Source organism: Peromyscus maniculatus, chromosome 8 (assembly GCF_049852395.1).
Source record: "Peromyscus maniculatus bairdii isolate BWxNUB_F1_BW_parent chromosome 8, HU_Pman_BW_mat_3.1, whole genome shotgun sequence".
NCBI classification, from domain to species: domain Eukaryota; kingdom Metazoa; phylum Chordata; class Mammalia; order Rodentia; family Cricetidae; genus Peromyscus; species Peromyscus maniculatus.
The window spans coordinates 81,594,553-81,617,100 of NC_134859.1; the positions used below are offsets into that span (position 1 = coordinate 81,594,553).

General features: G+C 49.9%; 2 protein-coding genes across 2 annotated transcripts in view; one reads left to right on the forward strand and one right to left on the reverse strand.

Moving 5' to 3' along the window:
* Positions 1 to 18,099, forward strand: Lrrc59 (leucine rich repeat containing 59). Its single transcript, XM_006971947.4, has 7 exons — positions 1 to 2,380; positions 4,159 to 4,218; positions 6,642 to 6,800; positions 7,011 to 7,115; positions 11,615 to 11,687; positions 14,594 to 14,767; positions 16,179 to 18,099. Exons 1-7 carry the CDS (start codon positions 2,276 to 2,278, stop codon positions 16,424 to 16,426), a joined length of 924 nt encoding a protein of 307 aa, XP_006972009.1. The 5' UTR covers positions 1 to 2,275; the 3' UTR covers positions 16,427 to 18,099.
* Positions 17,887 to 22,548, reverse strand: part of Eme1 (essential meiotic structure-specific endonuclease 1) — an 8,602-nt gene continuing 3,940 nt past the window's right edge. Inside the window, exons 4-9 of the mRNA XM_006971946.4 lie at positions 21,051 to 21,137; positions 20,840 to 20,958; positions 20,542 to 20,662; positions 20,197 to 20,312; positions 18,703 to 18,892; positions 17,887 to 18,507 (exon numbers count right to left, since the gene is read on the reverse strand). Coding sequence (XP_006972008.1) covers positions 18,331 to 18,507; positions 18,703 to 18,892; positions 20,197 to 20,312; positions 20,542 to 20,662; positions 20,840 to 20,958; positions 21,051 to 21,137 — 810 coding nt within the window. The 3' untranslated portion in view covers positions 17,887 to 18,330. The remainder of the gene's footprint in view (positions 18,508 to 18,702; positions 18,893 to 20,196; positions 20,313 to 20,541; positions 20,663 to 20,839; positions 20,959 to 21,050; positions 21,138 to 22,548) is intronic.

Here is a 22,548-nt window from a genome sequence, read left to right on the forward strand (position 1 = left end):
CCTAAATGGCAGTTTCTGTATATGAAACAGAAACTATTATTTGTGTGGACTGTCAGCTCCTTTGGGGTAGGAGAAAAATAGGCTGAGATGAAAGGATGCAAGAGTCCATCTGTGTGGCTGAGGATAGATGATTTTCCTCCAGGAGCTAGGCACAGGATCTCCACGAATGCTCTCATCTCCTCAAGTCCATCATGAAAATAACGATGCTAATTTATATTTACCTCGTTGTCCTTTTCAGCTTCCCAGGTGCTGAGCACACCATCTTGCTTGGGATGGGAGGGGTGTGCAACATCAAAGTTTTGTTAAATGAATATGGACTTGCACAGACTTCTGTTAATCCTTAGATTCCCCAAGGGAAGTTTTATTTTTTTATTTTTATTATAACGTTTTAAATTTTTATTACATGTATTTATTTATCTGTGTGTTTACGTGTGTGCCATGCTTTGCCATGGCATGTATGTGGAGGCCAGAGGACAACTTGGGTATAGCTAGTCTTTCTCTGTCTGTCTGCCAGCTCCCAAACACAACACAGAGACTTATTATTAATTATAAAAGCTTGGCTCATAGCTTAGGTTTGTTTTTAGTTAACTCCTATAACATAAATTAACCCATTTCTATTCATCTATGTGCTGCTCTGAGGCTCATTTTCCTCACATAAGTACTTCCCAGCCTGCTTTCCTGCTCACTGTGAGTCTCTGGTGTCTTCACCCTTCTTCCCAGTGTCCTCTGTGCCTGGAAATCCTGCCTAACTATTGGCCGTTCAGTTTTTATTAAGCCAATCAGAGTGACGCATCTTCACAGTGTACAAAAAGATTCCGCAACACTTGGGGCAGTCAGTTCTTTTTCTCTACCATGTGGGATCCAGAGATGAAACTCAGGTTATTGGGTTGAGCAGGAGCACCCCAACCCACTGAGGCATCATCTCACTGGCCCTGGTATCCCAGGCTGGCCTCAAATTCCCCATGTTGAGGAGGATAATCTTGAACTTTGGATCCTCCTGCTTCCATTTCCCAAGGGCTGGGATTACAGAGCATATTACAGCATGTTTGGCTTATGTCGTGCTGAGAATCCAACCCAGGGCTTCATGCAATACTAGGTAAGTACTTTGCCAGCCTAACCCCTGTGCCGCCGGCCCACACCCCCCCCCCCCCCACTTCCTGGGGTAAGTTTAAATTTTCAAGTTCAAGATGAACAAAGTGGCCTCAGGAGACGAGTCAGCAGAAGGCATTTGCCACGCAAGCCTGAGGACCAAAGCTTGGATTCCCCCCAGAAACCAACATCAAATCAGGTGGGTATGCTTCCAGCTTCTGATCCTAGAATGTGGGAAGCGGAGCCAGGAAACTTCTGGAGCAAACTGCCTAGCCAGACTAGCTGTCCTGAGAACTCTGAGTTCTGTGAGAGACCCTCCTTCAGTATATTGGGTGAGTGATCAAGAAAAACAACCAATGTCAACCTTGGGCCTCCACACATGCACACGTGAGCATGTAAGCTCCACACATGTGAGCATGCATTGCATGCACAGACGCCACACACATGGTAAAAGTACTTCATTCATTCAACAGGAGCTTGCTTTTTGGTTTTTAATTATATATTTATCTATTATGTGTGTGTACATACACATGTGCATGCCATGGCATACGGATGGAGATCAAGATGGAGCTCCGGGGAGTCCGTTCTCTCCTACTATATGGGCCCGAGGGACTGAACTGAGATGGGGCTAAAGGCTGAAGCAGTGAGGAGAGGAAGTTTATAGAAACCAGATATAGTAGAATACTAGAAGTTTTGGAGGACACACTCAGATTTGGCTCCTAGCCCAGAGGAAAGGGATGATCTCATAAATTTGCATGCAAACCCGGCTCCTGTAACGCCCAGTCTCTGGTCTCTGCTTCAGCCGCCCCTGGACTGCCACGTCTAGCAACTCAACGTCTCCGGGCGGAGGCGGCGCCCCGCAGCTGCAGTGCAGCAGCCTGAGCGGCAGAGGGCGCGCCGGCGCACCCTAGGGCCGCTCTGGCCCAGCCCTTCTCAGTGGTCGCGGAAGGTGACGTGGACACGGAAGTGGTCGTCGTCGCGGCGGCACCGGTGGGAGCAGGGCCCTGGGCTGGGAGTGCGGCGGGCGAGCGGACGGGCGGCGGAGGCCTCGCAGCGGCGGCGGCGGCGGCTTAAGGCGCAGTCGTGGTCCGTTGGGTGCCAATCCGCCGAGCCCGCGAGCGGCTGCTCAGCCCTCTCTCCTGCCCGTCGGAACCCGGGAGCAGGGACCCGCTTCGCCGGCGTCATCATGACCAAGGCCGGTAGCAAGGGCGGGAACCTCCGCGACAAGCTGGACGGCAATGAGCTGGACCTGAGCCTCAGCGACCTGAATGAGGTCCCCGTCAAGGAGCTGGTCAGTACGACCCCACGAGCCCCGGGAGCCCACCTATACTCCTGACGCCGGCCCCTCGCGGGCAGGCCCTTCTCCCAAGCCTCAGTTTCCCCATCTTGTAAAAACTAGGTCTCCGGGGAGGCTGCGGTCGGCCCCAGTGTTCTTAGTGCGATGTACACGTGTCACTTTGGCACAGTTCCAGAAGATAGGGACGCTCTGCCTACCCGACCCCCTGGGCTCTTTAGAGGCCAGGAGTGAATTTACCCTCGTTTTGGAAGCGCTCACAACGTCCAGCTTCCTGCTGGGCCTTAAAGTGGGAACCCGCGAGAGCGGTGGCTGGATGTGTTCGAGGATGAATGAATGACCTGGTCCCGGGAAGTAGGCCTTCAGATAGACCTGGGTGTGGCGCCGAACCCAGCTTTTCTAAGAAGCCTGCAATCCCAGCTGGCTGTCGCAGCCCGGAGGCTACCCTCCTCGAAGAAAGTGAAATCACTCGGAAAGACTGGCAAGGTCTCATCCCAGCTGCTCTGAAACTGTCGGGAATCGCGCTTTACCCTCCACCCTCATGCACCCCCACCCCTGTCCCGAAGTCTAAGGTCCCGGGGACATCCACACCTAGTTTGTTGCCAGTATGGAGCTATATCCTCCCTCTGTGGGTTTCCATCTCCGTGCTCCCTAGCCCTAACGTCCCGTGTTGTCCTCAGTTTGGATGACCTACACTTTCTTTATTGCCGTTAAGGGACCGCATTTGCCCTTGTCATTTGGCCTAGTCGTTCCTCCACTGTGGCTGTGTAGTATGGTGGTTTGAATGGCGTGCCCAGTTCATATCCCAGCTCCATTGCTCAATAACTGAATGTCCTTGGCAAGTTAACCAACCAACCTTTATGTCTAGATTTCTTCGTTTACAAAATGGTGTTAACGGCTCCCATCTCATACATTTATAAGTATTCAAATCATAATGTCAAATACCTGGAAGGTAGCAAATGTCAATAGATAGAGCTGATGTTTTTTCACTCTGTGATATCCAGAAGTTTTTTTTAGGTGGTCATTTGGACGGTTCAGGTTGGCCTAGGATCCTTAACTGAATGTTCGACTCCTTTCCCACTCTAGGAAGACGGCCAGACTTGTTTGAGCCTGGCCCTAGGACCAGAAACCACATCCTCCAGGCATGTGGTCATTATAGCACTTGAAGAAAGGGTCAGTTTTGCAGAGCCTCTCTAGTCCTGGACACCATTGGAAAGTAGAGGCAGGCTGTGAGGGCCCTGCTCCCACTCTGGTGCTCCCTAGCTGGAGCCCTCCTGAAAGAAGGCACTCAGTACGCATACATGTTGGTGGGTTGATGACTGAATGAATGTGTAAGTCAAACTGTAGAGCTTTATTAGACCCAGTTCCTGCCCTGAAACCTAATAACAGGGCATTAGAGAAGACTTTTCGAGCGCCCTGGGGGTTTTTAAGGGTCAGTTTTCCGAACTTGGACATTCTATGGTCAGACCCCTCCTCTTGCGGTCTTCCCTAGGTCTTAGTTGACTGGCATTTTCCTTCTTATCCCCAAGAACATTATACTTTTCATGCCTTTCCCTCCTCAGGGTCTCACTATGATGCCGAGGGTAGTCTTTGACTTGACATCCTCTTGCCTTCTGAACACTGGGATTTCAGGCATGTGCCACCCCGCCCCCATCCCTATATTTTTTTTAAGGCCTTTGTAATTGTGGGAACATTCTCTGGAAAGTGCTTCACTAGCAGATGTCACGGAATCATTCCAGTTGTTAGTTTGTCATGTTTTTCTCATCTCTTTCTAGGCTGCACTCCCAAAGGCCACCGTATTGGATCTGTCCTGCAATAAACTGAGCTCTCTTCCGGTAAGACTGGCAAATACCAGTGAGTCTTGGAGCCCTGAACGTTCTTCATGTTGCTGGGGGTGAAGGGTGGCATAATGTACAATTTCAGGGTAGGTCTGCGGACAGGATCCAGCTAAATCTGAGGGTGTTGGTGGGGACCGGTGGAAGAGGGTGGTTTGTCTCAGAAGCACATTCTTTAGAACCGCGGGCGCGGCAGGGCATGGAAAGGTGAAGTCAGCAGGATGCTGCCGAGGAGTCACTTGCTGGGCTCATCTTGTTACTGCTTTGTTTTAGTCTTGAAAAAAGTAGTTTACCTCTCTTGCATAAAGGAGCTAGAGACCACTGTGTCTGTTTGCTCTGTATTCTGTGCAAAAGGGAGCCCTCGTGAGCCCTCGTCCCTTGCATCCTGTTTTGTCTTGTCTTAGGTAGCCCAGGCTGGCCTTGAAACCCCTGACCTTGCTGCTTCCACCTCCTGCATGTTGGGACTGTAGGTGTGTGCCACTGTGCCTGGCTTGTTTTGGGGTTTGTTTTTGTTTTGAGACTGTAGACACTGTGTGGCCCAGCCTGACTTCAAACCCGAGCAGTCTTCTCCTGTTCGCTTCCCAAGAGCTGGGACTTCAGGCCTGAGTTCCCACGCTGGGGCCACGCATTGTTTGATGAGGAACAAGAAAGACTGTGGTTTGGTGGGACTAGTTACTTGAGATTGGCTTTTCTTGTCATGGAGCATACATACCCAATGTACATCAAGTCCTTTTGATGCTTTTGGAATTTCCCCCCTTTTTTTGCATAGAAAACAATGTGTCATCATAACATTTTAAACATAAATAATGGTATCCTGCTCATATGCATGCTTCCCACTCTTCCCCCGTCATTCTTCTTGCTTTGATTTTTCTTGGAGAACTTCTTCCGGTTCTCTTTTTTCTGGAGACAGGGTTTCTCTGTGTACCTCAGGATGGCCTCAGACTCCTGAGTGCTGGGATTACCGGTGTAATAACACCCAGCTGCTGCTTCACCCATGTGGGCATTGGATTCCTTCAGCCTCTCCTCTCCTGAGCAAGGCCACCCTCCTCTAGCGGTGCTCCTCTGTCATCAGGCTGTCCCTCGCTGTCAGTGTTGCGTCTTGCACCCTGTACCATGGCCAGTCATGCCTTGCTGGATTCCAGGGTAGCCTCTTGTTGGCTCAAGTCTCAGGGGAGGGGTTGAGAAGTTAGCAGTTTCTACATTGGCTCATTAGGCCAGCCCTCTCAGAGTTCTCTTGGGCTTCTCCTGTTGTCAACAGCATCTTCTTCCCACAGCTCATTAAAAATGGTTTCTATTCCAGGAAGTATTGTGTATCTAATTAAAGAAGGGTAGCAGCTCCTTGCAGCTTCACAGCTGCTATCCACTGCGCCCCATAGTCACTCAGCACCCCTTAAGTCCTCTCGTCAGTGGGTCTGTTCTGTTGTCTGTCCTAAGGACTTTTCTCTCGTGTTCAGCATGTGCCCACTGGTGTTGATGAGACCCCACAGAGCAAGAACAGTGCCTCATTAGCTGAGCTGGATTGTCACTGTCACATGGATGCTTAGCGAAGGTTAATGTCAGGGATTTTTTTTCCTGTGCTAAGAATGAGCCTGGTTTGAGTAGGGCAGGTTCTAGGCATTTAGTTACTTATCCTGATACTCACTGAGCACCTGTGCTAGGTGTCACAAAAAACAGAGACTAAGACTTAGTATTCAAGTACTGGCCGTTTTTATAAAAACAGGTATATGTATGTTTCTTATCTTTTGGAAGGATATTGGGGGAGGGAATTGAACCCAGGGCCTCATGGATAAGCTATGCCATTTCTGTGTGTGTGGTGCTAGGAATTGAACTTTGGGCTCTGCATATGCTGGGCAAGCACTCCACCACTGAGCTATCCTGTAGTCCCATTTGTTGTTTGAGATGAGGTTTTGTTATTCTGCCCAGGCTGGCTCCAACTGTACCAGCCTCCCGCGTACCTGGGAGGACAAGTGAGTACTACCATGTGCAGTGAGAAATCTAATGAAAGATGAAGAAGGGCACCGTGGGGGGACAGGAAAGGCCCTGTGTCACTCCAGCAGCAGGGTGGAAGATGAGCTCGTTCGACAAGATGAAAATGTTTCGAGACAGAGCTTTTCTGTGTAACAGCCCTGGCTGTCCTGGAACTCACTCTGTAGACCAGACTGGCCTCAGACTCACAGAGATCCTCCTGCCTCTGCTTCCTGAGTGGGTTATATGCATTTCTAATGCAGATTTTGTGCTATGCTGTCTTCCAAGCTTGTCTAGGTAATTACTGTAATAGTATGTGGTCTTTCCACTGTCATCTGAAGAGAAGGAGCTGGTAGACGTTGGGATTTACACAGAGATACTCTTGACTTGCGAGTTCCTACACCTTTATACCAAAGTGTGTGAGCCCTGGGCCTAAGTCTTCTTTCTCTGGGTCCTAGTCGGATTTCTGTGGCCTCACACATCTGGTGAAGCTGGACCTCAGCAAGAACAAACTGCAGCAACTGCCCGCAGACTTTGGTCGCCTGGTCAACCTTCAGCATTTGGATCTCCTCAACAACAGGCTGGTCACCCTGCCTGTCAGCTTTGCTCAGCTCAAGGTAATATGCACCAGGGTTGCCCAGCCAAGTGTGGTCAAGGGCTCAGGGCCTATGGGAGCATGACCCTGAGCAGAAGAGGGGACCAGAAATGCCACCTGGTTGGCCCTGCCTCAGCTGGCTGTTCTCTTAGTTTTCTTCTAGCTCCTTTTGTTCCACTTTGAGGGAGTTTTTGTGAACTCAGGCTTAGCCAGCCTCTTCCTGTCTCTGTAGAACCTGAAGTGGCTGGATCTGAAAGACAACCCCCTGGATCCTGTCCTGGCCAAGGTGGCAGGAGATTGCTTGGATGAGAAGCAGTGTAAGCAGTGTGCAAACAAGGTAGGTGTGACGCTCCCGGGGGCTTGCTCCCATTCCCCGGGGACTTGCCTCTCCCTCTTCTGTTTATCCTCCCGGGGTACCAGCAGCTCCGTGTCATTAAAGCACCAGGGCTCGGTGAGACGAGTCTGCCAGGGAGAGTCTGTGTTGCTGCAGTTACTTAGTGTTTATTATTATTTCAAAAGCTTTAGGTATGTGCCTGCATGAGTTTATGTGTACCATATACTTGCAGGTGCTCACATAGGCCATGTAAGAGAGGGCGTTGGACCCAGAGTTACAAGCACTTGTGAGCTGCCTGATATGGATGCTGGGAACTGAGCCCAGCTCCTGCAAGAGCAGCAGAAGCTCCTAACTGCTGAGCCCTGGTGCATTATTTTACAAGTAGTGGGGCCATTTTCTCCACTGCATACTTTGTTTCTTCAGAAACCATTCGGCTCCAGTCTGGCATTGTGTTGACAGTTGCTTTAGTTATTAGCTTAGTTTTTAAATGTTATCTTTTTTTTCAAGAGTTTATTTTTGTTTTATGTGTGTATGTGTTTTGCCTGCATGTATATGCAGCACATGCAGCCCTGGTGCCGGAAGAGCCAGCAAAAGGTGTTGCATTGGACTTAAAACCAGTTGTAAGACGCCTGAATTAGATGCTGAACCCAGCTCCTCTGCAAGAGCAGGTAGTGCTCTTAACTGCTGAGTCATCTCGCCAGCCTCTTTATTTACTAGGTTTTAAATCTATGCATTTGTGTGTGGCGGCCAGAGGACGACATTGGTTACATCCTCAGGAATGCTGTTCACATCTTGAGAAAGGGGCTGTCCTTGACCCATTAGGCGAGATTGGCTGTCCAGTGAGATGCAGAGACCCTCTTGTTCCCACCTCGGTGCACTGGGATTACAGGTGTGTGCCACCAAACCCGGTGTCCTCACTGAGTGCTGGGGGTCAAACCCAGGTCCACGTGCTTACAGGGCAGCCTTTCCACTACCTAAACCATCTCTCGGCTTCAGCAGTGTTTTACTAGGACAGAGTCCTGTGCCCTGGCTTTAGTAGGGTTAAAGCTATGACTTTTCTGAGGCAGCGATTTGGCCAATAAAGAAGTTAGGATTGAAGGCCAGCAAGGTGGGCCGATGGGTAAAGGCACTCAGTGTCGAGTCCGATGACCTGAGTCCCATCCCCAGGACCCAGTGGTGGAGGGCAAGAACTGACTCCCGAGTTGGCCTCTCGCCTCCACATGCACACCTCCCCCTCCCCTCACACAGTTATAAACCTTTGAAAGGGTTAAGAGGCAGGAGGGAGGACGGAGACGGCCGAGCGGTGGAGGAGAGCACATGCTCTTCTTGCAGAACACTCGGGTTTGACTTCCAGCACCCACGCTGGCCTTGACCTCAGAGATCCGCCTGCCTCTGCCTCCTGAGTGCTGGGATTAAAGGTGTGCGCCACCATGCCCAGCTTTAGATCTTTTGAAAAGGGGGTTAAGGTGGTGTAGAAGTTTATAGCTCATGTCCTGACAAGAGAGTGAGGAACCAGAGACATTTGTGCAAGACAGACCTTCCCGGTGCCCAGTTTCCTTGATGATCCCTTACCTTGCTCATTGAGAGCAGCACTGTGCCCTCAATAATGCTCACTCTGGCAGTGAAACACCATTTCAGCTGAGCACCAAAGGGCTTACTATGTCTGGGTACTGTGGGAACAAGATAGACTTAGCTGTATTTCAGTTAATATAAGCTAAATGTATGGGAGGGGTCTCCTCTGTGAGCCTCAAAAGCAATGGCCTTCCCCCCTCCAGCCCCACCCCCATCTACTCAGGGTTTATATAATCTCACCATCATTGTTACAAGAAACCAAGCTGAAAGGTAACAACCAGGCAAGGCAACATAGGAAGCCAACGCTCACATGGTCCGTGAATCCTGTTGTGAAAACTTGGTGTTAATGAGCAATCTCAGTTCTGGAGACTCATAATGGCCACTGCTTCTCTGCCCTACATGCTTTACACACGTGTCTTACAGTCTTTATGACCTGGGAAGTGGCTGTTTCCCTTTTTTCTGACCTGTGAAATCTCAGTGTACATGCACCATTCATCTCTCCATGCAGCAGATAATGTCAGATAGTATGGAATTGATCATCCAGAGGGGACTGTGGTAGGGTGCTTGTCTTGTGTGCATGAAGCTCTGAGTCTGAGATCTCTAGGGCAGCATAAAACCGAGTATGGTGGTGCAAGGCCATAATCCCAGCACTTGTGATAAGGCAGGAGGATCAGTAATTCAAACTCATTCTTGGCTATGTAGTGTGTTTGAAGCCAGTCTGATTGATACCCATTGATATTTCATAGCTTATGACCATAGAAGTAGTTTGCATTTAGTGTGGAGGCCCCTCTGCTCACACATTTCTTCCAGACATGCTCCAGGTAGTGCAGTGCATTGTGGATGGTAACTAAAGCCACGGTCCTTGGCAGGACTGGCATGGCTGCCCCGGGCTGCAGCCCCTTCAGGTGTTTTAGAGGAGTGGCTTGGGGAGTCAAAAGAAGGTCGGAAGTTTCTAGAACAGCATCTGCCCCTAGGAACTTCCTTTAGGGGAGTCTCTTTCATTTCTGAGCTGCCTGTGTTTTCAGATCGTTTCTGACGGGACCTTGAGCCAGGGTAAGAACGTACATGTCAGAGCTGGCCGCACACTTGCTTAGTTAGTATCCAGTTTGGAGTGGGACCGGAGCTTTGGACTCTTGGGCTCTCCTCACCATCGTGGTCGCCCAGCCTCCAGTGCCTGCAGTTCTTGTTGGGTAGCCATTTTCATAAATTGGATTCCCTTGGGAGGTGCTGGTAGGTCCAAGTCCTGGGTTAGCAGTTAGTGGCTTCAAACCAGGCTGAGGGAGAGGGTTCTGCAGGCTGTCTGTGGAACCCTTCTTGGGATGAGTGTGTGTGAGCTTGAGGTTTCCAAGAACTGAGTTATGCTGGAGTACTCAGATCTGTCCCGAGGGTCCTTCTGCTGTGTTACTTTAGTTCAAGTTTTCCTTGTCCTCTTTATCCATGCAGTAAAAATGACGTGATTAGCAGCAGTGTTTATTGAGTGCCCAGAGCAAGTTACCACAGTAGGCCAGAGAAGCATATGTTACCTTTGGCTTCCAGATCAGAAAACTTGCTGAGATCACACAGTATGATAGAGTTTAGATTGCTAGGAGCTCTGAGTTACACCCATGAAACACCAGCTTCTAAAATTACAGGACTAACAAAATAAAACAAAAACAAAAGCCAGGTGGTGGGGCAGACCTGTAATCCCAGCACTGCAGAGGCAGGTGAATCTTTGTGAGTTCAAGGCCACCTGATCTATAGAGCTAGTTCTAGGATAGCCAGGGCTACACAGAGAAACCCTGTCTTGAGGGAAAAAAAAATTATAGGACTGAAGGGGATGGGTAGCTCAGTAGTGGAGCATGTGTTTAATATGTAGAAGCTCTACAAAAACAAATAAATAGAAATGAGAAAAGGATTTTGGCTCCTCCTCTGTGTCCACAGTGAGAACATTTGTGACTCTTTCAGTTAGAGGTCGTCATCCATGAATTGAACCTGGGGATTTGGGGCCCTGGGTACTGATTACAGTGGGCAGTGTTTGGGCCTTTCTCTTGAGCTGTCTTCTGCTCAGCGGGTCAGTGCTCGGATCTCAGCTGTGCTACTTTGTGCTGTGTGCTCAGTCTGTCTGGATTTTCTTCCTTTTGTAATAGAAAGCCCGGCAGTCAGTCAGGTGGGTCTAGGGCCTTCACAGTCACACCTAGCCTAGGAACACACAGCACACCTGCCGGTGGCTTAGCTGGTGTGCTGGCTCATGCCTGTCAGGACTGCACAAGTGCAGGGCTAGCCTGGGAGACTGACTGCTCATTACTTTATCTCAAGAAACCCAAACCAACAAGAAACCAGAGGGAATCACAGTGTGTGAACAGGAACAGGCTAAGGGCCTGTGTTAGCCAAAGGAGAGGGGTCAGGAGAACATGGTGAAGGAATGCTGTCTCCCTGGGGACAACAGGGAGCCACTGGATGAATTATGTGAACTGTGAGGGTCATGTGAATGACAGAACTTTTCATAGATTCTAGTTGGTGTTGTGTTTTACCGGAAGCTTTTTCCTGACAGTCTTATTTATGAACTGGACTCATGTGACTCTTCTGCAATGAAGGATTTAAGATACAAAGATAGGATTATCTCCATTGGTTCTGTCCCACCTTCGGGTCTAGGATTCTGAAATGAACAGTTTCTCTCTCTCTTTTTTTTTTTCTTCAAAAATTTATTTATTATGTACACAGTATTCTGTCTGCATGTATGTCTGCTAAGAGGGCACCAGATCTCATTACAGATGGTTGTGAGCCACCATGTGGTTGCTGGGAATTGAACTCAGGACCTCTGGAAGAGTAGCCATTGCTCTTAACCTCTGAGCCATCTCTCCAGCCCAGAACAGTCTCTTTCTTGAGTCCTGAACAGACATGAGCTGTGAAGACTGCTATCTGCGTAGCTCAGAGCCTCTTCTCTCCTGCAGGTGTTACAGCACATGAAGGCCGTGCAAGCAGATCAGGAACGAGAGCGGCAGCGCCGGCTGGAAGTGGAGCGAGGTGGGTGGCCATCCTCCTAGTCATCTTCCCTGCCTTAGTCAGCCAGCAGTCTTAGGCTTCCAGAACAGATCTCTAGGAGGGTGCTCAAGGGGGGCAGGGGCATAGGCAGTATAGTGGCCTCCCTGTCACCTGATACCTTTCTCCATCCAGGCTTCCCTATAGTGCTCCACAGTCAACAAGCAACTGCTTATCATGTCTCTGCTCTGAGGTGGCCATCCTCTGAGGGTGAAAGGACCCCTTCAGCATAGCTGGAGCCAGGCGTGTGGGCACATACCTCTAAGGTCACTATTTAGGAGGTTGAGGGAGGAAGGTCACTGAATTTAGTGACAGCCTAGACTGCAAAACAAGACCCTCATCTCAGAAGGCAAAACCCAAAATAAAGAACCAATGAGACAAAAACCCAGGTGAAGCCCCACAAACAAAACAAATCACTAGAGCAGACCCGTCTCTGTTTCCAAAGCCCCAGTATGAAACCTTCCCTCTAGGAGGACACTCCTTGGAGTTTTCAAGCCTGAGGTTGGGCAGATGTCTGTGATGCTTTCTGCTGTTCCCGGTCTGTTAGCTAGTCCTCTGTGTGACTCTTCACCGTCCCGTGGAACCACATGCCTGCTCTTCTGGCTTGTCTTCACGACTGTGCCATCTCCACATATCTTTTTTCTACCTCTCAGCTCAGGATCTTTTTGAAACAGGTTAGATGCTGCTGCGATGCGCTTCAAGCTTTCCATTGACCCTAGAGTGGCATCCCAAGTTAGTGAGGTGGGAGGTGGCCAGCAGGTCCACTGTGACCAAGGCCAGGCTCCTCCTCCACACAGAGGCAAGCATGCCGTTAAATTAGCATGTGCACACTTTCTTTGGCAGCACATAGACCACAGCTTAGCCATTCCTTTGCCTAGACACACTTAACTGAAGTTCCAGGATGGCCAGAGCTATAGAGAAGAGACCCCGTCTCTACAAACCAAACCAACTTCAACAACAGACAAGGAAATGAAGTTGGGGTGGGGATTAGGCAGGTGGAGGCAGGTCCGGGAGGAGTTAAGAGGAGTAGGGTGAATATGATCAAACTATTCTAGATGAAATTCTCAAAGAATTAATAAAAAATATTATGTCCTTATTTATTATGGGGTCTCATTATGTAGCCCTGGCTGGAGCTCACTATGTAGACCAGGGTGACCTCAAACTCAAAAAGATCTGCCTGCTTCTCTCTCTGGAATGCTGGGATTAAAGTTTTGCCCCACCATACCTGTCGTAAAATGTTATTTTTCCAAAGACAGCAAATAGACTGGAGAGCTGGTTCCGTGGTTATAAGCACTGGCTGCCCTTCTAGAACAACTGAGTTTCATTCCCAGCACCCTGTGGTGGCTCACAACCATTTGTTATTCAGTTCCAGGGGACCTGACACCCTCTGGCTTCCACAGGCATTGTGTGCACATGATGTACAGACATACATGCAGGCAAAACACCTATACACAGAAAGCTAAAGCTAAGCTTTAAAGAAAGAACACACTGCGGCCGTTAGAACTTGCCCGTTGTCTTCCTCTGCATTTTCGTCTTGACTGGCTGGCTGACTTCCAAGCGGCCGTGGGAGAAAGGGTGCGGACAGTATTGACTACTGGCAGTCCCTGAGCTCACCAGGCAGGAGTTACAACTGTTCTTGCTGCAGGCATGACTGCCATGGCAAGACAACTCACTCCTGCTATGTCCACTCCTTGCCAGCACCAGGTCCCAAGAAGCTGGGTGTGGCCTGTTCCTGGCATTCTCTGTGCCCAGCTGGAACACCGAGTGTTCACATGGAAAGGAACGGTGGGAAGCCACTGTCCCAGTGGGGCTACTGTTCAGCTCCGTTATGGATCTTCTAGGCTTTCAAGCCCTACAAGGGCATTAAGCCACCATTTTGTGGTGTTCTGACTTTGGAAACATGTATTTCAGGCTTCTAAATGACTAATTTGAAAATGCATTTTTAGAACCAATAATTTGGAAGTGGGATGCTTCATGTAAGCACACATGAGCTGTAAAGTCAACCTGAGCAAATGTTGTGTTGAGTAGATTCTTTGTGAATTAAGTTGGTGTAACTCTTTAGAAAGATTGTACTGACTAAAGCCCTGACATGAGCTCACCTCACCATCCTCCTCCCTGGTCCACGTTCAACCCACAGAACCAATACCTCCATTGTAGCTCTTTCTCCTTCTGTGCACTTTTGTTATTTTTGTTGGAGTCGTTCTCCGGAGGCTTACGATCCCCCACCCTCAGCCTTCTGATGATTTAGTTATTTACTGTGTGTGCCCATAGAACACACGTGGGGTAAGAGGACAACTTGTGAGAGTCTGCTCTCTCCTATATGGGACCTAGGGGTAAAACTCTGGTCATCAGGGGTTGGAGAGATGGCTCAGAGGTTAAGAGCACTGGCTGCTCTTCCAGAGGTCCTGAGTTCAATGCCCAGCACCCACCTGGTGCCTCACAACCATCTGTAATGAGATCTGATGCCCTCTTCGCTTGTAGCCAGGAGGAGTCTCTTAATAAGACTCAGTAAACCCTGAGAGAAACTGCATTTTTAAAGGGAAACTTACTTGGCCCTGGATGGTCTTTACCTCACTGTGTAGCTGAGGGTGACCTGGACCAGGTGATCCTCTGCCTCAGCTTCCTGAGTGCTGGGCGTACATTTTTCATAGATTTTCCCGGTATAGTCCAATCTACCCTCAAACTCATAATCCCACACACACCCTTCCGCATCTCCCACCCTGAGTGCTGGGATTATAGACCTGTGCTACTTAACTGTAACTGGATTCTCTCACCGTGTCTGTGAGCCATGGCATAAGGGAAAAGCGGACGAAGCCACACTTCATCCCTCGGGCGGCAGCTGCTGGGCTTGTGTGTGTGAGAGGAGTCACGCTCTTCATACTGTGTTGTAGAGGCAGAGAAGAAGCGGGAGGCCAAGCAGCAGGCTAAGGAGGCCAAGGAGCGCGAGCTGCGGAAGCGGGAGAAGGCAGAGGAGAAGGAGCGTCGGCGGAAGGAATACGATGCCCAGAAAGCTTCCAAGCGGGAGCAGGAGAAGAAGCCCAAGAAGGAGACAAATCAGGCCCCAAGTAGGTTTGCTTTTTGTCGACAGCACGCAGCAGGGGCGGAATGGTGGTTTGTACTCCTGTGCTTGCTCGTCCTTGCCTTGAGCAGGTCACCTAATGTCACTACTGCCTGTCTGCCGAAGATAGGGCTGTACCTGTTGGCCAGCAGGGGAAGGAGAAGTGAGAAACACTCATACAGTTCTTGCCTAAATTGGGCATGGTGGCACTTGGAGGTAGAGGCAGGAAGATTTCGACATTCAAGGCCGGCTTGGTCTGCAGGTCAAGTTCAGGACAGCTGGAGTGATGTAGTAAGGCCGTTTCCAAACCAACATAAACCAATTCCCCCACCTTTTTCTGCCTAAAATTCTCAAGCATTTTTTCATTATAAATGTAATGTGTGAAGCTGGGCATGTTGACACATATTCGTAACCTTAACACTAGGGAAATAGAGGCAGGAAGGTTGTAAGTTTGAGCCCAGACTAGGCTACAGTGAGAACTTATCTCAAAAACAAAAAAGGGAAATTAATATATGATCATGGGGCAGGGTGCATCTTAGCAAACAGCAGCCGCACATGACCGTCCCTCATTGGGAGTGGTCGAATTTGTAATGTGGTATGCTTTACCCTCTGAGCTTATCTTGTTTAGGGGGTAGGGTGGGGTTTGAGACAGGGTTTCTCTCTGTAGTCCTTGCTGTCTTGGAACTCATTTTGCAGATGAGGCTGGCCTTGAACCTGGAGATCTGCCTGCCTCTGCCTCCCAAGTGCTGGGATTAAAGCCATGCACTACCATGCCCGGCTCCTGAGCTTATGTTTTGAGAAAAGGTCTTGAAGTGTAGCCTAGGTTAGCTTGGAGTTTGTGATCCTCCTGCTTCAGCCTCCAGAGTGTTGCGATTAGAGGCATGAGCTACCACAACTGGCCGAGCTTTTCTTTTTTTAGAGATAGGCATTATTTTGCCACAGACTTTGTGCATAGTTTTTCCTTTGGAGACCGTTGCACCATAGCACAGACTATCCTCAAACTTCTTGTGATGTTTCAGGCTCCTGAGTGCTGGGATTATAGACCTGTGCCACCATACATAGTTTACACATACCATATAATAGTGACATTTGTGATGTTAGTAGTTTGGACCCATCCCCCTAAGTGGATGGCAGTCTATCCCTTCTGAACACCCCCATGAGCTTCCTGTGATCCTGAGGGCCCCAAACAATCTATCTCCCTGTTACCAAAGAGAATGGAAGACCCTGGGGACTGAGTTACAGAAGGCAACAGGATGAATCCCATCTTCAGATGTAGTGTGTAGTTCTTAGCGACCTTGGGGAAGACTACATTTTGGGCTCTGAATAGCAGGAGTCCTAAAACATCTGCTCGGGACTTGAGTGGATCTGCATGGATTATAGAGCTGCTTTCTACAAACTGACTTATTTTGTTCCTCCAGAATCTAAGTCTGGCTCTCGTCCTCGCAAGCCACCACCCCGGAAACACACACGCTCCTGGGTTGTGCTGAAGGTGTTGCTGCTCTTGCTGCTAATGTGTGTGGCAGGAGGGCTGGTTGCATGCCGGATGACAGGGCTGCAGCACCAGCCCCTCTGCAACAGCGTGAACACCGTCTACGACAATGCCGTCCAGGGCCTGCGCCATCATGAGATCCTCCAGTGGGTCCTCCAGACCGACTCCCAGCAGTGAGCTTGTCCTCAGCACCGCTGCCCCCCAGCCTTGGAGCTTGGATTCCTATGGAATTGGGTTCTGCTGGACACAACCTCTTTTTAGCGTCAGACCTACCTGCCATCATCAGATGGCTGCTGATTGGTACTTGAGACCTCCCCTTTGTAGGGCTTCTTTGTTCCTTAGTCAGGGTTCCCTGGTGGAATGAGAGGAAATGGAGAGGGGAGGAAGAGTCACCTGCATGCCTAAAGGAATAGGCTTAGGGCTGGGGAGAGAGAAGACCGAAGTTTTCTAGTCACACCAAGCTGTGCAAGGCAAGGTTCCTTTCTACTAAATGGTCAGCTGTCACTACATTTATACTTTTGTATGTCAGACCTTTTCTTTCATTCCTTCCTGGGTAACCAGGACAGATTGGAGGGCAGTGTCTTACTGGGGACTCGGAATACTTGGATAAATCTAGCCTAAGCTGGGAGGGTGGGGTAATGTTTCCTGAAAGATCTCAGACATCTCAACATTTTAGGAGGGTACAAAATGCCCGGCTGTGAAGGTGACTTCACTGCCATTGGTCCAATGTAACACTTTGAGGCAGAGCAGGGGAAGCTGTCCATGACTTGCCCACAGTGTTCTAGCTGGTCTAAAGCAGACCCACCTCTCACTCCAGTTCTCTTCCTCTCCCTGATGTCATTTGGCCTCCTTTATAATGCCCAAGAGAATGAACTCTCACTAGAATTGTCTTAGCCAGAGTGAGTCTTTCATAATAGACAAGGCCTGCCACCCACAAGTAGATCTTATAACGTCAGGGTCCTGGGAAGCTCCTGTGGAATTTTGCCTCAACTTCAATGGCTTCCACAAAATGGCAGTAGGCCAGTCTCCCCGCCTCAGTTTAGAGCATTAACTCCCTGGTGGTCTGGAAGCAGAGGCAGATCTCTGCAAAAGCTGCTTGGGGACACCTCCACTAGCACTTGTTATGGTGAAATACCTCAGAGGCAGCCTAGAAACTTGACTTCCAAGAAGCAGGTCTAGAGGTGATCTGGCCCTGTAACAGAAGGGAAGGCAGTAGAAAAGTGGGAGCCAAAGGGAAACAGTCACAGGGTGGTGCTGTAGAGTGGTACATATACACAATAAACGTTAGCACAAACCAGGGCAGCGCCACCCGCCTTCCTGCTGCTACCGAAAGCATTTCTGCTCCCCTTCCCCTTGTCTCTTCACAGCAGCTGGATGAAGATCAGAAACAACTGTGTCTCGGTGCTTATTTGCTAAAAACTCCCAATTGCGAGCTCCTTGACTCTCCCCTAAGGGACCAAGTTCTGTCATAGTTCAGAGAGCACCCTCGTGGCCCATCCGGATAGGCCTGTCACTCAACCGTCCTGACACTGGAAGAAAGGCCTTTGTTTTCTCCTCCCCCATAGCTCTGCCGTGTAGGTCCACATCTTACTCAGAATCACTACACATTCCTTTAGTCTTCCTCCAAGCTCCAGAGCCATTGGTACAAATGCTTTATTGATAAAGTACATACCACACAAGGTGACATCATGAAAACAGAAGTCAGCCGAGTCACAGTTCCCTGGCTGGTTGAGGCAGCTCAGTGGCTGAGCCTAGTCAAGCCAACCCGCAGGCAAGAGTTCACTCTGACTTCGAGATTTGATGCTTATTCTTTGGATTTCTACAATGATTAAATCCGTGTCTGAGTGGTCTGCCTATCTTTCTCCTCTGTGTTGTGGGGGTCGACTGGGGCAGCGTGGGATGGCTGGTTGTCCATGCATGGCATCTGGTTTGCAGGGGAGGACCCGTAAATGCTGGTGGAGGTAGATTCAAGTGTCTCAGCCTTCTCCGTTCCCACAAGGAGACTCAATCCCTAACTGTACCCAGGGCGTACTTCTGGCCCCTCTGTTGGTTGGGGAAACCCAGCCTGTTGCTGAGGGGTGTCAGTCAACACGGTCTAAGATGAGATCTGGTTGCAGTGTGGTCATCTGAAGGTAGATCCGCCTGGACAGTTCTGGCCCAACACGGCGGGAGGTGGCTGTCACACCTTCTCCACGGCGTACCTGTATGTCAGCCAGCAAATTCTGGCATTCTTGCTCGGAAAAACACCGCTGATATGCCTGGAAGTGGTAAATGACCCCTTAGTCCCATACCACCCATCCATGGCCATCCCTTGGTTCAAGAGCCAGGACAGGAGGGTAGTCGGGTCAGTCTGAGGCAGGGAACCTGTCTTCTCAGGCCAGACAACCCACACTGCTGACCGACATTCTTGGCCCCTCAGCAAAGCCTCCCCCAGGCCACCCATAGCGGTATACCTGCACCAGGAGCTGTGGTGAAGGATAGGCGTCCACAACGGCACTGGCCATTTCCAAACTGACTCGGTTCAGCTGCTGGATCTGCCTCCTCCAGACGAGCGCGAGTCCCCTACCAGCTGGGTCCACTCTCGTCCCTCCAGCCCAGTCTTTCTCCAGGCAGAAGGAAAAGCTGGTTTGATCCCGGAGCTTCCTGCAGGAGCACCATTGGGAACCTAAGTTCCTCTCCTACTTATTTGTCCCTCGACTGTGGACTGAAAAGTTCTCCAGTGACCGGGAGGTAGACTCAGTGTTACATCAGGCCAGTCTGAGTCTCCCTTTGTTCTCAAGCACAGTGTTGGTTGAAGGTTCCCTTAAAAATTGCATTGAGTTGGGGGGTGGGGTGGGGTGGGGCTGAGGATGATGGCTCAGCAGTTAAGAGCCCCTACTGCTCTCCCAGCACGCATGGCAGCTCCCTACCACCCCCTTCTGCCGTCCTTGGGCACTGCACACATGTCATGCACACATGCAGGAAAAACCTCCATATACATAAAAAGAAAAGAAAATCGCATCTGGGGCCTCAGGGCATGAGTGAGTGGGTAAATTGCTTGCTGCGTCTGGAACCCCAGACCTACAGAGGGGTTATGGGATATGGAGACAACCCTGGAGTCACAGGCCAGCTGTCCCTACATATGCAGTGGCAAAGGAGTTCCTGCATTTCCAGTAAGGGCCTGTACCTGAGGTTATTGCTCACACTCTCATACACGTACATACACACATATACACATGCAGAAAGATTAAAAAACATCCCCTGCCTGCATCTAGTCCTTTTCACTAGAGAAGGTATTGTGGTTTTTTCCCTGATGTTGAGGCACAGGGGACTGAGAATTGGGCAATTTGAAATCCTGTTCCTGATTCTCACTTGCTGGGGGCTTAGATGACTCAATTAGTTCTCAGTTCCCTCAATGTAAAATAAAGCACCTGGACAGGGCTGTCTCTGAGGTCCCTGAGTTTTCAGTTCTGACTAGGATCACTCAAAATCTGACCTGAATGAATCCTAGTAATCCAGCATCAACTTATACAATAGACTTATATCTAAGTTGAAGAGAGTATTTTTATAAAGGGCTGGAATTGAGGTCTTTATTTCATGTATGAGTATTTGCCTCCATGTATATGTGTATCACTTGCCTGGTGTCCTCACAGGCCAGAAGAGGGTGTTAGATCCCTTGGAACTTGACTTACAGACAGTTGTGAGCTGCCATGTGGATGCTGGGAACAGTCTGGGTCCTGTACAAGAGCAGCAAGTGTTCTTAAGCTCTAAGCCATCTCTCCAGCTCCCTAGATTTGAGGCTTTTGCCAAGAATCTCCAGCTTAAGTAGGCTTCTGCCTAAAAACAGACACTGGGCTGGTGGCAGTTTAGGAGAAAGGCATATTTTCTCTGGCTGCAAGAACCAAGGGAAAAAGCATGACCTGGTGTGGGCAGAGGGTGGAGGTGGGGAGGCTAGCCAGGTCACTCACTTGAAGGGAGCTTCAGCCACAGCCTTTGTAAATGCACAGGCGAAGTCAGCCAGCTCTTTCCAGCTCTGCACCATCCGAACCTGGGCTTCTGTGTGTAGCTGCAGATCCACCAAAGCCTAGGAACCCAAAGGCAACAATAAACAATAGACTAGAAGAGTGGAGAGGCTGTCGGAAGTCTTCTCAGTGTTCACTGAAGCCACACTCAACCTCTTGGCTCTATTTCTCCCTTTCCTTCTCAACCCAAGGCAGACAGAAGCGCTAGTGTGCCTTTTATTCGGTCTCAGTTGGAAACCTCGTTAGATAACCAGTGAGCACTCACCTGACCCGGGCAACAGGATTCCTTACCTCTTCCATGTCCACCCTGGACATCATGAGCCTTGTGCTAGACTCTTGTTTCTTCTGCTGCTTCTCTTTGGCCTGTTTATTTGCCGTTCCTGATTTTCTTCTCCTTGGAGGATTCTGAGCCCTGGAACAGCAGCCCCAAACTGAGCCAGGAAAGTGTTGCGAGACAACTGACCAGCATAGCCCATGCTTGGCAGGGTCACCATCTTGCAGAATACCTCGTAGCCAGGGTGAATAAGCTTCCCCTTGACAACCCACGAACTGCCCCTTTAAGGCCTATATCTATAGGGCATATCCATACCTGAAGCATTTCTCCTGGTCCACAATCACCAGTGACAATGCTTTCCCTGTCCTTGCTGTGACATCAGTTACAAAGCCCCGAAGTGTCTCCTTCCCTTTCTCAGTGCTGCCCGGACTTCCCTGCATAGTGACAGAAAGGCCATTAACATTGGCTCCTTGGGAAGAGGCTGGCACCATTCCATGCCTCAGTTCTACCCCCCGGGCCCACACACCTGCCCTAAGTTGTTGACCATGGACATGAAGGCCTCTGCCAGGAGCAACACCAGGATGGTCGGCTCTTCCTCCCAGTCTTTTCCATCCTGCAAAAGACCCGAGGACACAGCAAAGGGCAGGTCGGCAGCTGTGGCAGCGGTGGGTGGGCCGGATCTGGGTGAATGGCCCTGTGGAATAGCCTTTTCTTCTCGGATGATGTCATGGTGGCAAGAAAAACCACCTGTGATCCGGTGGCTCCCCCTCAACTGTTTGTTCAGGGCTGGTGCATTGCATCTCAGAGACAGACTGTGAACAGGGGGTTTAAGGTGATCCAGTGGCTAAAAGTACTTGCCACACAAGCCCGGTGACGGGAGTTCGATGCCTGGAACCCACGTAAAAGTGGAAGGAGCGAAGTGATGCCACAAAGCTGTCCTCCGACCTCCACACATGCACCACGGTGCGCGCGTGCGCGCGCGCGCGCGCACACACACACACACACACACACACACACACACACACACACATACTCACACACAAAACCATAACACATTTTAAAGCTGAGAGTGGTGGCGCACACCTTTAATCCCAGCTCTCAGGAGGCATTGGTACTCAAGGCCAGCCTGGGCTACATAGAGAGTTCCAGGGCACTCAGGGTTACACAGAGAGACCCTGTCTCAAAAATAAATTAAACTAAATTAAAAAAGGAGACTAAGAAAGGATTGCCAGGTGTGGTGACGCATGCCTTTAATTTCAGCACTTGGGAGACAGAGGCAGGCGGATTTGAGTTTAAGGCCAGCCAGGGCTACATACAGAGACCCTATCTAGGAACAAAAAAGGAGGGGGCATTGGTGCTGGGTATGGAGCTCAACACTAGAGTGTTTACTTAGTACACACGAAGCCCTGCGCTCCATCCCCAGCAGCACCAGGGAAAAAAGATGAAAAAAAAAAAAAACCTTCATCGGACCAAGGGCTCAGTCAAAGCCAAGGTGCTTCAGGGCCAACCACCCCAGGGCCAACCACCCCACAGTAACAGGGTGCTGAAGAGCGACTGGAGCAAGACCTGGGCAGTTTTCTCACGGTCCCTAGAACCCAAATGCAAGACTCCTAACATAGCAGGGTACAAGTTGGGGGGCTCTGGGGTCGAGTTCCAGCTGTGACCCGGAAGCAGGCATTCAGCTTTTCTGATCCCATGTCTCTATCTGGGAAGTGTGGAGATTTCAGCCTTCAGGACAGCTGTGATCGGAACACGAGAGAACGTGCAAAGTGTCTTCAGAGACAAACTGCTCTGTCAAGATAAGAGGTTTTGTTGTTTGTTTCTGAAACAGGGTCTCAATATATAGTGGCCTGATCATTATATACAAACCCGGCTGCTTTCAAACTCAAGAGATGCACCTGCTTCTGTCTCCGAAGTGCTGGAATTAAAGGCGTGTGCCACCATGCCCAGCTATGGATATAGTTTTGCTAATAATACAAGTTAAATGTGTAGGTGACTGTCTTAAGTTACCGAGAGAGCTGTGA